At 42.2% G+C, this 13,823-nt stretch overlaps 1 protein-coding gene across 1 annotated transcript in view; it reads right to left on the bottom strand.

The window, feature by feature from the left end:
- FRAS1 (Fraser extracellular matrix complex subunit 1) overlaps nt 1-13,823 on the bottom strand; it is a 176,530-nt gene that overhangs the window by 75,302 nt on the left and 87,405 nt on the right. Inside the window, exons 14-19 of the mRNA XM_074867089.1 lie at nt 10,440-10,583; nt 8,543-8,683; nt 7,982-8,122; nt 6,930-7,103; nt 4,460-4,600; nt 2,260-2,403 (exon numbers count right to left, since the gene is read on the bottom strand). Coding sequence (XP_074723190.1) covers nt 2,260-2,403; nt 4,460-4,600; nt 6,930-7,103; nt 7,982-8,122; nt 8,543-8,683; nt 10,440-10,583 — 885 coding nt within the window. The remainder of the gene's footprint in view (nt 1-2,259; nt 2,404-4,459; nt 4,601-6,929; nt 7,104-7,981; nt 8,123-8,542; nt 8,684-10,439; nt 10,584-13,823) is intronic.

The following is a 13,823-nucleotide window of genomic DNA, read 5'->3' as shown; positions in this document are numbered from 1 at the left end:
TTTAAAGACACAAATAACTATGTTCCTCTACAAGGATTTTCATAATTTCCGTTAGACAAAGAAACATCAAAGCATCTATGTGCAAGACCACGCGAACATTAAGGGTTCCCATGTTACAAGGAATATCTGTACTGGCCTCTCAAAGGCAGGACTGACACAAGTAAGTCACACAGCAAGACTAAGCTCAGAGCTGGGAGGAGAAAAGGTGTCTCCTTATGCTCTTACTATGCTGCACCTGCAAAACCTTCTCTCCTGTTTTGGGATCACGGATCCAAACACTCAATATTGACACTCAGTGACGCCAGGCACCGTGAACCAAGCCTTGAAAACATGTTTCTACTTTGAGAAGACAAGTCTCCAAACAGTGGACCACGTTCATGACCTACAGGGCTTCAAAATAAAGCTTGGTAGTTTGCAAGGAAAGCATGCAACACCAGACTGCCATTGCTTTGGAGCCCAGAAAGCCAGGCAAGGTGGCAGGTGATTCGTCACTGTCAGTGTAGTGTGTCTGGAGGTCAAAGCTTGCTCTCCGCATTGCTTGAGTGAGCCCATCGTTTCCAGTTTCTGCTCCTCATTATTGCCAGGCACTGTGATGTCTACCTAATCATCTGGGATTTGGTGAGCACACTTATTGCTCCATGACAATTCGCCAAACTTACAGGTGACAGCAGGCTAAAAGGGATAATTAAAGCACATAGCACACAGCAAGCGGCAGAGTAAACCCTCTTCAGAAAAAATCCTGGTTTACGATAAATGGTACTAAGCTTTTTTCAACTAAATTTACACCTGGAAGACCACATTTCCCCAGGCCTTTTTTCATAAGAAGCATAATGCAAAGTAATGGGAAAATAAGGTGGAAGAAATAAAGTGCATACACCTATGATGTGACAGGATATTAACAAGTATCGTCGTAGGCCCTGAAATTTTACAGGGCAGAGACAGCTCTTTAAACTAAAATGCTGAATTATTTCCATATTGTAATTACTTGACTGTATAACACATCTTGATTCCCCAAGCTGATTTCTTGTATACCTAAGGAGCTGTAGAATACTTTTAAGAGATCTTCCTACTTCTCAGATAATTTGTTTCCCCCCACTCTTTGTCTCTGCAGACAAAACAATAAATGTTTAAAAGGAAGATGAAGAAATGGTTCATAAAATTAATCTGTTGAGAGAAAAGCAACAACTCTTTCATAAAAAAAACAAACAACACATATATGTAAACAAAAAGAAGTCTCTGTGAAGGGGAATCATCTGTATTAAACTGAGAACAATAGCCTCTCAATGGATATATTTGTTACGTCTAATGCATTTTTCCTTTTTCATAGGATTCCTTATCTCATTTGGAACCGTTCAGTCTAGATTAAGCCTCACACACTGTATCTTTCTTTGATAAAGAAAAAAAATGGTTTGATAAAGCTCAGAAATTGTTGGAGCAGTTCCCAGGATATGTTTATACATGTCTGCGTGATGAATTAAAAGCGATTTTTCTTTTTAAACAGATAAATGCAATCAGTGGCTTCTGATGATAGGCTTAAGTGCAGGCACCGAGCACTCACAAAGTATAACGCCTATATAGAAATCCTATTTCCTCCCCAAAATGCACACCGCAATGCTAGCTGTGCAAATTTTTCTTTAGGGCCCCATAAACTGTTTCTTCTGAATCACAAATGTTTCCTTAACTCACTTTACTGAAGCTCTGTGCAGGACCTAAGCAGCTTTCCTGGCTTTGGGTTCCCCAGGCTTGGCTCTACAGTGACAGGCAGTATGCTGTGAAGCCCAGACTGGAGCAACACAGCTAAGCACTTAGCCTGGCAAAGGCAAGCACATCGCCACTCAACAGAACAGAGCTGCAGCCCATTCTATTGTTAAGAACATGCTCATTATGATATTAATAAGTATATGAATGCTCTGATGATTCCCAGACATACTGGTCCATACATGTGATCTCAAGTCTTCACACCAAACCATGCAGCACCCAGCCTGGCAAAGGAGAGCCTTGTCCCCTCTCCCTACTACCTGCATTACAAAATTTGCAATTGACTTCACACGGCTCTAGTAAAGATACGTATAGCAGGAGTAGCAAGCGGCTTTCCTATATACTATGCACACTGGAGAGTTTCCTCATGGTATTTTCATCTGTGTGACATATTATTCATAACAGGGATTTTGATTTCTTCATGGTGTGTGCTCAAGTAGCTGGTTAATGCCACAGAAAGATCATCACACCATATGACCCATGCTGTCTCCTCTTACTTACCCACACAATATCCCACCAGGTTGAGATACTGCTCTTCCTTGCAGCTAGTCCTGCACTTTCCACTAGCTAGAGATGCATGGGGATGGCAGGTTAAGCACTCCAAATCAGAAGGGCCACGGCATGTCTTGCAGGATGGATGACAGGCTGGATAAGAAAAATCAACGCTTGTTGTTATGCTCTTGGTATAGCTCATCTTATGCTCTCCCCTCCCCAGAAAGCCAGCCCCTTTAATAATCATTTAGTCCTACAAAACACGGACATAAAATGATCTAATAGCATCAGTGACCTCAGAGCTGTAGTTTGGAAGGCTCTTACATCCTTGTTTTGAATAAATAAGATGAGAAATGAGTTGTCATTTAAAAAATATTATTTGTTCTCTGCATTAATCAAGGTATAGATCTATATAAAATATAAAGAAATTGGCCCTTTTATTCCTCCCTCCAGCATATGCTTGTGCAATAACAGAGAGAGTGGGATGCACAGGGGAAATAAATTAAACATCTTGGGAATGTATGAACATCATAGTGGCATGAGTTTGATATTCATGAGTGGAAAATCCAGGAATGATTTCTGAATGAAGCCTACCTGAACTGAAACCTACAAAACCTGAATGCCATGCCAGCTCATTAGCTATTCTGTCTGCCAATAGCTCAACAAAAAATTACAGAGAAAGTGGTTAAGATTGCCCAAAAATATTTCACTCAGACTGCTTTTGTATCCTTCCACCTTTAAAGACAGATGCCATATTTCCAGGATTTCCATGCTACAGATCTGAGGGAGATAGAAATACTACGGCTAATGATCTGTAAAAAATTCTTAAAAACTACTTTCAAAACTCTTCTATGAATAAAACCACACAACTTCAAAAATCTCCCACCTCAGGACTCCCCCAGGCTACATACAATTGCTCACTCCCCACATGGAAGCTGGGCGTTTTGCAGCTGCCACAGCACAAGGCTCCAGTGTTTAAGACTTAACGCATCATGTCCCACCACCTTCTCAGCTTGTCAGAAATCATGCTCGTAAATTCAGCGTTCAAAAAGAAGAATCCATTTTCTAGACAAACCTATATTAACTGAGCTTCACTGTTCAAAAGCTGCAGGAGATGTAAGCTGGCAGCATACAGAAAGATGCCACTTTCCTGACACTGAAATTTTGTTTCTAAGACATTTACATAAGCCTGAAACTGCATAATGCAGCATTCAGCAGTTACTTCAGCTCTAAGGTGGCAGCGCACAACCTCAAAATTGATGAATCTTTACAATGGCCTGCCAAATAAATGTATTTATAGAGTTGTTCCTTGGGTGAATAAATTGAATAAATAGAGCAGTGGACTTTAGAGATTTCTCGCTCTAAACTTGAGGCCTCCCAGGGAATCAACCTGTAAATTTCTCCTACTGCCAGAACAGATACATGGATGCCTGACCCAATGAATCTATTATAAAACAGTAGACAACTTTCAGATGACCTTGAAGGGACTAACCAGATTTCAAATGCCTGCATTTCCACACCAATTGTACTTAGCAGCTCACAATGAACGGTGTACCCCAAAGGCCACCATTTTCTGCAAGTGGCAAAGAGGATTTAATTGTTGCAGTCACTCAGAAGGTCAGCAGTCATAGTCATTGCTTAGATGAGATCAAACAAGCTGAATGAAGGCCACTTGCTGACTGGTGGGCAAGGCTGAGACACAAATAAATAATGCTGTCCCCACTATCAATCAGGCATATTCATAGATGTAATGGCTTTTCTCCTGTATCTGCAGAAATCCTTCCTTCTAAACCCAGCCCTATAGCCAGGCATAGATTAAAAATAAAGCTAATTCATACGGACAATACACTTATCTAGCCTAATAAAAGCAGACCATTTTTCAGTGCTGTCCAGTAAAGACCTCTTTTGCCACAGCATGTTGGCTAAGAACATCATCTGAACCTACTGAAATGAAACGCAAAACATCTTCAGGGAAACAGTCCAGAGGAGCAAAACTGATTATAATTTATGATTCAATGTGTATGCTTCTCTCCCATTAGGAGGAGATTCCATTTCCTGAAATTGGACTACCCTATTCTCCCCTGAAAATACTTAAATTGCTTCATATAAATCTGACAGAATCTCTAATTACATTGAGAAAGGCTTTACAAAATGTGCATGCAATGAAATTCAGCAGTGTAAGCTGCAGGTGCCCGCACTATGCACTCACAGTAGCAGTGATCTTTGTGGCTGAAGAGTCCCTCTGGGCACCCAGAGAGGCATCTGCCTTCAAGCAGGATGTGGGAAGACAGACAAGCCATACAGTCCTGGGAAGTGTTCCCCACACAGCCTGCACAGGAGGAGTGGCACTCTGCAGGGAAGGGAAAAACAAGAAGACAGAGTGAGCCAAATTAGTTCTAGTTTATCTTGGTTGTTACTGTCCTGGAGTATGGCTAGTTTGCTTTCTGCCCAATGACAACACGAAGGTATTTCCTTTACAGGATTCTCTGCTTGTGAAAGGTAGAAAGGGCAGGAGTATAAAGGCTATATAGCACACTTCTCGAAGATAAGGAGCAACCACAGATAGCTGCATATTTAATCTTTCTTTGCACCCACACAGTTCATGACTGAAATGGAAAGCGAGATGCACAACACCGTGTAATACTGTTCTCTGGGGTTCTGTAAACTTACCAGATTCTGAAATCATCTTTCGCTATCACCCTATAAATAAATATATAAATTCATTAGTTAAAAACCTAGTGTTTATTAGAGCAGTGACTTGAGGCCATAGGTTCTACTGCATGAGTCTCCATTGAACACAAAGAGAGACTTCCTGTTTCTAGAAAGACAAGACAGACACCAGGGCTGGAGAGAAGAAATAAAATGAAATAAAATTATTTACGCAAGTACACTTAGCTGTCTGTCAGAGAGCGAAGTCAGGGATCCTCATCACAAATGCAGCGTCTCCAGGACATGGGCTCAAGTGACTCAAATCATCTCAGAGACAGATTTTGTACAGTTTCATCAGAAAAATCTCAAGTATTAGAAAAATATATAGATATATATTTCTGTAGTTTGGTGATAAATTTACAAGCACACAGCTAAAACCTTCAAAATCAGCATTTTAACCTACATATGAACATGTTTCTGTTCTGCACAGATAATGTAAGCATGGTACACACATCTGTTGCGGGTTTACTTTTTCAAAATGTGCATCTACAAACTTTGCAGAAGAGTTTTATGGGGGTAGCTCAAAGTTTGAAATCCTGAATCTTCACACTCTCCTGCAATAAATCAAACTACTATTCTAATGCCATTACTAATGCGGCAGAGCTAAAAACATGAGGGGCTGTGCCGGCATTCTTGCCCAATGACCTAATTCAGCACTGTCACCAAACTCTGCTCAGGCCTGTTTGTACACGTCTGTCCACCCATCTGAGGCAGTGGTATAGGGATTGCTTCATTCAGTTTCTATACCATAACCTGGACTCAGCCAAGAAAACCCACTTCCTGCCAAGGAACAGCCACTGCGTGGACTGGAGGCTCTACACTAAAGCCTTCAGGAACCAATCCATGGATACCTTATAGTCTGTGTAGGTCACTGTTAAAGAAAGAATCATTGCACCAAAAATAAGGCACTTCTTCCTTTTTTAAGATCCCTTAAAGCAAACAAATGAGCTTGTACAGACTCCTTCCATCAGGTTGAGATGAAGAGATAAAATAAAAATAAATGGATTTTAAATTATGTCCACTTCTAGAAAATGTTTTTTCAACAGGAAGAAACAGCCATCAGTAGCACTGTTGCTATTGTTATTACCATTACGTAAGTGCTGTAGAGTCACTGTCCCTATGACTGGTCTTTCCATACAGGGAAATCATTGCCATTTCTGAAAGTATCATTTCTCCTTAGGCTTAGGGTGGGCTGTGTTGGCACAAGATGTTCACAGTCTAACCTCTCAGTCTGCTTCTGTCTACATTATTTTCAAGATATTGCAATATGTTGGTTGTACAGATATCTACACTGGCTGCCCCAAGCTCTGTACAGCCAGACAGACTGGCTTGCTGATCCACTCAGTGAACATTCTTCGCTGAAGTCCACAACGGTTTTCTCTCAAAGCGGTGGGAAACCACATATATCCCCAATGTACACCATGTTAGTTAGCCTCTTTTCCAAACTCTAGCCTCCATGGAAATGCTTCCTACTTAGTATTTCAGGAACAGTGATGGCATGTGTGCTGCAGGGCACATATCAGAAGAGCTTCCTCAAAAGAAAAGACTGCTGTGAGATGTCTTGGCTGCTCCAAGGGCTAATAAGGAGACAGCTCAGTCTTTTCTGAAAAGTTTACATTCTGAAAAGATCAGAGTACTTATCCTGCTACAAAATAAGTCAGTGGTAAAAATCACATTCTCAACTTCAATGAAAAGAAAGCTAAGCTGTGCAGGCTTGAACACAGTCGTTTTAAAAAAAGTACCTGAATTCTTTAGTCACAAATTATATGTAGAGTATATTTTCCCTCGAAAGTACTAGTATATGCCATTCTGAAAGTTACTGAGTTTAAACATTCATGACTGTCACAAGACAAACACAGGAGCTCAAAGCGTGTAAGAATCGAAGGTCATACAAGATTACTCTGAGCGCCTAAAATCCAGCACAGCCCTGAGCTGAAGGCTTTGAACTGCTGTTCCCATCCTCTACTCACGTTTGCAGACTCCTGTGCTATCCACGTAGAACTGGGCTTGGCAGCGAGAGAGGCAAAGGCCATGCACAGCTCCTTCCATGGGCTGGTGAGGCTGCAGTACATCCTCTGGCACCCTGCACTGCAGGCAATGAGAGGCCCCGGGGCCAATGCAGGTGTGGCAGGATGGGTGGCAGCCTGTGGACAGGTCAAGAGAGCAATCAGAGCTGCAGCTCTGAGGACAGCTTTCTCAGAGAGGAGGACAAGGCACAAGAGCCTGGCATCTGGCCGTAAACATGAGAGAGAAAGGGAAGAAAACACTGGTTGGGGCACTCTTGTTCATCTTTCTTTCCAGTTTTGTATTGCCATGGACAATCTGATACTCAAAGAGCTAGCAAAGAGCATACTCTTTGCAGCAACTCACAAGCTGAGAAATCTGTTCCGTAAACAGAGAGGGTGTTATATTTTCTACAACGGGATGGGGATTTTAGGAAAATACTTTGACATCTTTCCCACCACCCCCAAATAACACCTCTTTTCTTGAATAAAGTTGATGAACAAATGTTGGGAAAAAACTGCAGTACAGTGCCACAGGCAGTTAATTTTCCTTTAATGTCTGGAACTGCAACAGTGAACACAATCTCACTAGGTGAGACAGCAAGAAATGGCAGTCTGAAGGGCTCATAGGAAGCATAAATTCATCTTCTGAATTTTCAGGTTTTCCACTGCTGCAAAAATGACCTCAGTCAGGTGTGTAGAGAATTTCATTCACCTCTTAACTCATGTCAAGAAAAACTTGGAAGCAATGTAGTGTTTATTTCAACAGCATGGAGAAAGAAAGTCCCCCAAATCACTAAATTCTGAGGGTATGAACGCAGAAAGTATTTGAGAAAATTTGCTTTTTCTCAAAATAGAAAATAATCAGCAGGCAAATACAGGAATTACTCATTGACCAGTTCAGCATAGGATAGAGGATCAGCATCGTAGCTGGGTACTCTGAGCACAGCCCAACAAAAGCCAATATAGATACACTGGTTTACAGCAGCTGGGGAACTTACTCCAAGTACATGGCTTACCCTTGCAGACGTTGTGATCCTGGTAAAAAGCCTCTCCACAGTCCTGCAGGCACTGGCCCTGGCGCAATGCCAGAGGAAAGGAACAGGAGGTGCAGTGAGTGGCCAGAGGTCCCTCACATGTGGAGCATGAATCGTGACAAGCTGATAAAGAAACAGAGCACACAGAACTGAAATATCCCATTTTTTCTCCCTGAGAGTGGTGTTGCTGACTTCAGCTTCCTCCAGCCAACAATGAGAACTCCCTGTTAGCATGATATTCAGCTATGTGAACTAATGAGAGCAGAAGTGCACATGTATTAATAACTATTAACAGTAAGAACACTCACTCACATAGTGTTTTGAATATGTATCTCAGCTTGTCTTAATATGCTTTGCAAGGCAAAGAGTCTATTTAAAACAATCACAAGTGAACCAAAGAAAACAAAAAATCAAATTTCCTGTTTCTACTCGTACTTCTGTGCCCTTAACATTCCCTCCCCACAGATAAACATCCAGGGAAAAGACAACATGTGGAGGGTGTCTTGAGAGCCTTAGAAAACGTTATGCAAATATGCCTCTTACCTCTGCATCTCCCATTGCCACTTGGGAAATACCCGTCTGGGCACTCTGAAATGCACTTCCCATCATGTAACAACTTATCTGAAGCGCAGGTCAAACACCTGGGTTGGTCTGAATAGCACGTTTCGCAGAACTTGTCACAAGCTGCCAAAGACAACAGCTCATTAACGAAATGCACTCAATAAGCAAAGAACAACAGAGCCATCAATCTGGCCACATAGATAAAGTAAAGCAGGCCAAACCATGCCTTGTCCTTTCTTAGTCAGGAAGGCATCTTTAAACACTCCTCTCCAGCCCAAGTAACGTTTCGCATTTCCCTAGCCTAAGTAGTGACTTTCATGGAGGTAGACATCTGAGTGCAGATGGGTATTCACTGACCTGTATCTCGTCTAGGACTCTGAGTAAGTACAAATACCTGAAACGGGTCTAACACCAGCACTCCCTCCACTCCTGACACAACCCCCTTCAGGTAATGTAGTATGTTTTTCCTGTTCACCAACAGGCTGTGAACAGGGAACACCATTCTGAACAATGTTATGTATGAAACCATCTCATAAATCTTTATATACCTTTGTGCAACAAGCATCAGTTATCAGACAGTTCAGGAAGTAAAATATGGGGGAAAAGTTGGTAAAAAAGATAGTAATTCCCCCACTCCCTTTTCTTCAAGTCAAAGTTTTAAGTGTGAACATGCATCTAAAATCAAGCATGATAATGTTTCTTATCAATTCCTGTGGTCTATATTCTCCCAGGCAGTCAGTTCTGAAGTTAACTGACCTGTTGCCTAAGAGCACTATGAAACTCTGGCTTCCCCAAGTCAGTAGCACTACAGCTGCTGTATATGCAGAAAGGCCAAGCATTTTACTTAACCAATTCTTGGTTCTTTTCACCAGTCAGCCAGCCTCCCTCTGAAACAGTTTACAGCTCCCCAGTTGGGTATCAAAATGCATGGTTTTGGTAGAAGATGAAAGGTCTGAATCCTGGAGATTGTGAGGAACAGCTGTGCAGTTTTGAGAAATCACTGGCAATAAAAATCAAAATTATGGCCAAGCTGCAACTAAGTTAAATTTCCTTTTGAGCTTACATGATTTTCAGCTATAGATGTAAGATTTCAAGCCTGCACACTTCAAAACACAAGTGAGTAAAATTTACTGGTATAGACATCAACCAAACTGAAGGGGAACCTGGTCAAAGTGAAATTAATCTGGAAGTGGCCAGAATAGCAACGATTTTGTCAATATGCTCCAGGTTTTAAGGTCTCTCTAGCTAGCTGTGCCTCAGACAGACCTGCATAAAGACAGACAATCCCTGCATCATTTCTGACTATGCTGGACTATCCTTCAAAGTAGCTGGAGGTTGCTGCCAGCAAAAACCCAGACTTGACCTGAATGGTTGTGTCAAATTTTATATTCTTTATTTATTTGAGATTTTTTTTTTCCCCTTCATGATCTGTTTGACTTGGGTCTTTTAATTCCCTCTAGCCATCTCTTCCCCTTTTCTCAGCAAACCTTCCTAGCTCCCAAGTCTCATCTGTTGTGCAGGTATTAGTTACTGTGATGCTGAATTATAATCAAATTTACAGAAACCTGCTGGCAAAGGCCATTTTTCTTTCTGCAGACAAATGCATTTGTCAAGCCCTCAGAAACAGCTCAGTTAGTCTTTCAAGCTGTTCAGTGAGGGAAAAAAGCTTAAACCTTTCAGCATCTGATTAGCTTAAATGAATTAATAATCTTACAAACAAACAGCAGCTTTCCTCATCCGATATCTATGCAGAAGGTGCATCTGGCTTCTTAGACATGAATAAAATCACAGCTGCTGCACAGCTATATGAAATATTGATTCCTTTTTTGCAGAGCATTTCTCAAACTTCTTGCAACTGGAGAAGAAAACAGGTATTTACCGCTGCAGATTCCATCCTTTGTATAAAATCCCTGTCCACAGCTGGCCACGCAGAGCCCTGCTTTCAGCACATGTGATGTGTCTTTGCAGGACAAACAATTGTTCTCAGCAGCACCCCAGCATGAGGAACAGGACTCGTGACAAGCTGCAGGAAAGAGAGGTGCAGGATTAACGAACAATCAACTTCCAATCATCTCTTTAAAATGGAGAGTTTGCTGTAATTAACTTTTTGGTTTTTTGCAGTTTTGTTCCTTAAACTCACAGGCATTCACAGCTTCAGAAAAGGAAAAGAAAACAAAAAAACCACTGCTCTTCTTATGTTAGTATCTTTCATCCAAGCCATTCTAAGGGGCACAATTTACAGATTCATTTTGTACGTGCCATATGACATGCAGTATACATCAGAGCAGTTTCTGTAGATGTAATCAGACTAGGAGAAGTGTTGGTAACGCTTTCATTCTGGTGCTAGGGGCTGTACAAGCACAAAGGGAAACGGGAAGATATCCCATCACACACTACTTGAAAAACAGACCTGCAATCAGATCCTTGCAGTGACTACTGACATTAACCCAGCTCCACGTATAAACACAGAATTAGACTGCAGAGCTGCAGTCAAGAACCTGCAAAATTAAAAACAAGACAGCCTATTTCTAGAAACAACTCCTTCTGCCCTTCCAGGACTCTGCACTGGTGCAGAAGGAACTGACTTCTGGCTTTTGGCTGATCTGGTCAAGCAGGGCAGAAATCCTCAAGTACTCAGACTGAATAATTCCAGGGGAAAGGTGTACAGTGGGTCCCAGGTCCAGTACAGCGGGCACTGCATATCTATTCCTTGACATTGCAGAAGAAAAGGGACATTCCCTCACTGAGTTGGGATACCAGCTACTTGTTTCTCTGGGTGAGCCATGTATCATGGTTGGGACACAGTAATGTTTCAGATAATCCTGAAGTATACCACATTCCTGCATATAGGCAGTATACATGTCCTCTCTGTGGCATCTGGGTACAGGAACACATAGGCAGAACAGAGTGATCCTCAAGCATGATGATGTCTTACAATTAAACTACTAACTGCATAGAGATCAATTCTGCCTCCCAAACAGCTGTTGAACAAGCCATCTAATTTGAAACTGTACAAGTTCAGCTGCGGGGGAAATTCAGCCCAGTATGGTTACTGTTTATAAAATTTGTGACGCAGACTCATGTTAAATCCTGTGCTTGCAGGAACTGTGCAAATTACAGTTCTTTTAGCTATTAGATTTTTTTTCTCAATTACACCCAAATATGTTCCAAAGATATTCTTAAATTTATTATTTCACAATAATGCAGGTACACGCTTGCACTCTGAGACCACGGCAGGTGGGAGAAAACAGAACTTTTTGACATTTGCCCTGATCTGCAAACACATCTAAAGTTGCAGGCACCCAAGAAAAACTCATTTGTGAGTAGTCTCAGTGTAACACAGGAACCAGTGGAAACAGCAGCAGCTCATCCACATAACTAAGAGCACATTTACATACAGAACAGTGACAAAAGCAAACACCTTCCCGCCAGAATAACCCCTCTAAGTGAGAGACAATTAATCATCTCCCCAATAACAGGTGAGAGTGAAAGTGTTTGCAATCCAGGTAGCCTAAGTTTACAGCAAACCAGTGATCACCACTATGCCCATCTTACGCCTGTTTTGCATGGTTTCTATGTTTCTTCTGTCTGCTTGAGGCCACAGTTGCTCTTGGGTTTGTTAATTAATAAGATGGAGTACCTATGTTTGTGCTTATATGAGTCACACTGCACAGCAGAAGATAAACACCCTGTCTTAATGGATCTCACTGATCCCCAAGGCAGGGAAGTGTTATCATCCCCATCTCACACAGGGGGGAACTGAAACACATGAGACGTGACATGACATGCATGGGGTTAGAACAGGGAGTGTTTAGGGGGCCAAGACATGGGACAGTTGAGTTCATGCCCAGCACATGGTCCTTTGACATTCTGGATGTTCCTTCTCCACATTTCCACCTTTGTTTATTTTCCCTTTTCTTGTCTTCTTCTATTGCCTTGTTACTAGCTGTTTGCTTTTCCCCTTCTCACCTTCCTGCATCTTTCCTCCCACCCCCCTTATTCTAGATCTCTACAGAATGTTGTGGCTTTTCCAGTTCCTGAACACTCCTATGTGACCAGTGTCTCTTAAGGACACTAGGCATCCTGTATCCCCTCCGACTCCTACAGCAAGTGCCATCATCACTATCAAGTGCATCTAATTGTGGCTGAATCACAACACAATAAATACCAAACATCCCATCCCAAGATAAAGATTGTGCACGCTTTTCTGCTCCAGTCAATAATTTCCCTTGCTGTTAAAAAGCTGCATCTCATTCCAGCTTCGATGATTCTCAGGGCATGTCTACACTCGAAAGTTAACTGCAGAGTATTTCATGCTGTAAATTCCTAAGTACTGAAATGTCCTCACTTCACCTTCCAGCTGTGAGTGTTTTGCTCCTCTCTGAACTCACTCTAACTTCAAACATCTTTTTGAAAGAGTGGGCACCAGGACTCGGATACTCTAATTATAGACTTCCCACTGCACAACTTGACCCCCTCACTGTTAACCTGCCTCAATACGTTGACTCATCCGAACATACCCAGTTATTTGCAAAGTTCTCAAGTCCTCTCCAGAGATGTTGCTCCTCTCCAAGAGACACCTCTCTCCTGGCAGCCTGGCCTCCAGATTCTGTTTTAAAACAGGCAGCCTTGCATACAGCTGTATTAAAAATGCACTTTTGATGAAAGCCAGGTCAGTTGGGCAAATGTGCTTTGGCTCCCACCACACACTGTTTGCTACCTGCACTAAACCAAGTGCTCCCAAGCACATCCTCACCTCAGACTCTTCTCTCAAGCAGCTGCCTCAAGCCGTCCCTCTGTGTAGGTCAAAATAATGTCTTCACCTCCCACCAGCACCACACATTTTCATGGATATAAGTCTACCATACACAATACCTTCTGGCTCTGGCTCTCTTAAGCCTTTCTACAGACATATGGCTGTAGGGCTAACAGAGCAGCAGACAGGCCAGCCCAGCCCACTCCCCTGTTCTGTGCTGCCAAAAGAAACTCACCACAAATGTTACTCTAAACACAGTTACCAAGAAAGGGAGTGAGACAAGAAGGATGAGTGTTTTAGACAAGGTGGGCTAAGAGCACTCCCAGGGCCATACTTCTACTGGGGAAACCTGTAATGTCTAGACTCAAGCCAGGTAATCATATAAACCCGCACAGTCTGCAGGCCGGAGGAGATTAAGATCTTCACTTCCTCTTCCCAGTTCTCAGTTGGCTCTCACTGGCCCTTGGCAAAGATCCTGCAAATCCACTCCTGGGTATCATAGTGCTC

Source organism: Strix uralensis, chromosome 4 (genome assembly GCF_047716275.1).
Source record: "Strix uralensis isolate ZFMK-TIS-50842 chromosome 4, bStrUra1, whole genome shotgun sequence".
NCBI classification, from domain to species: domain Eukaryota; kingdom Metazoa; phylum Chordata; class Aves; order Strigiformes; family Strigidae; genus Strix; species Strix uralensis.
This window is presented reverse-complemented; position numbering and strand designations above follow the sequence as displayed.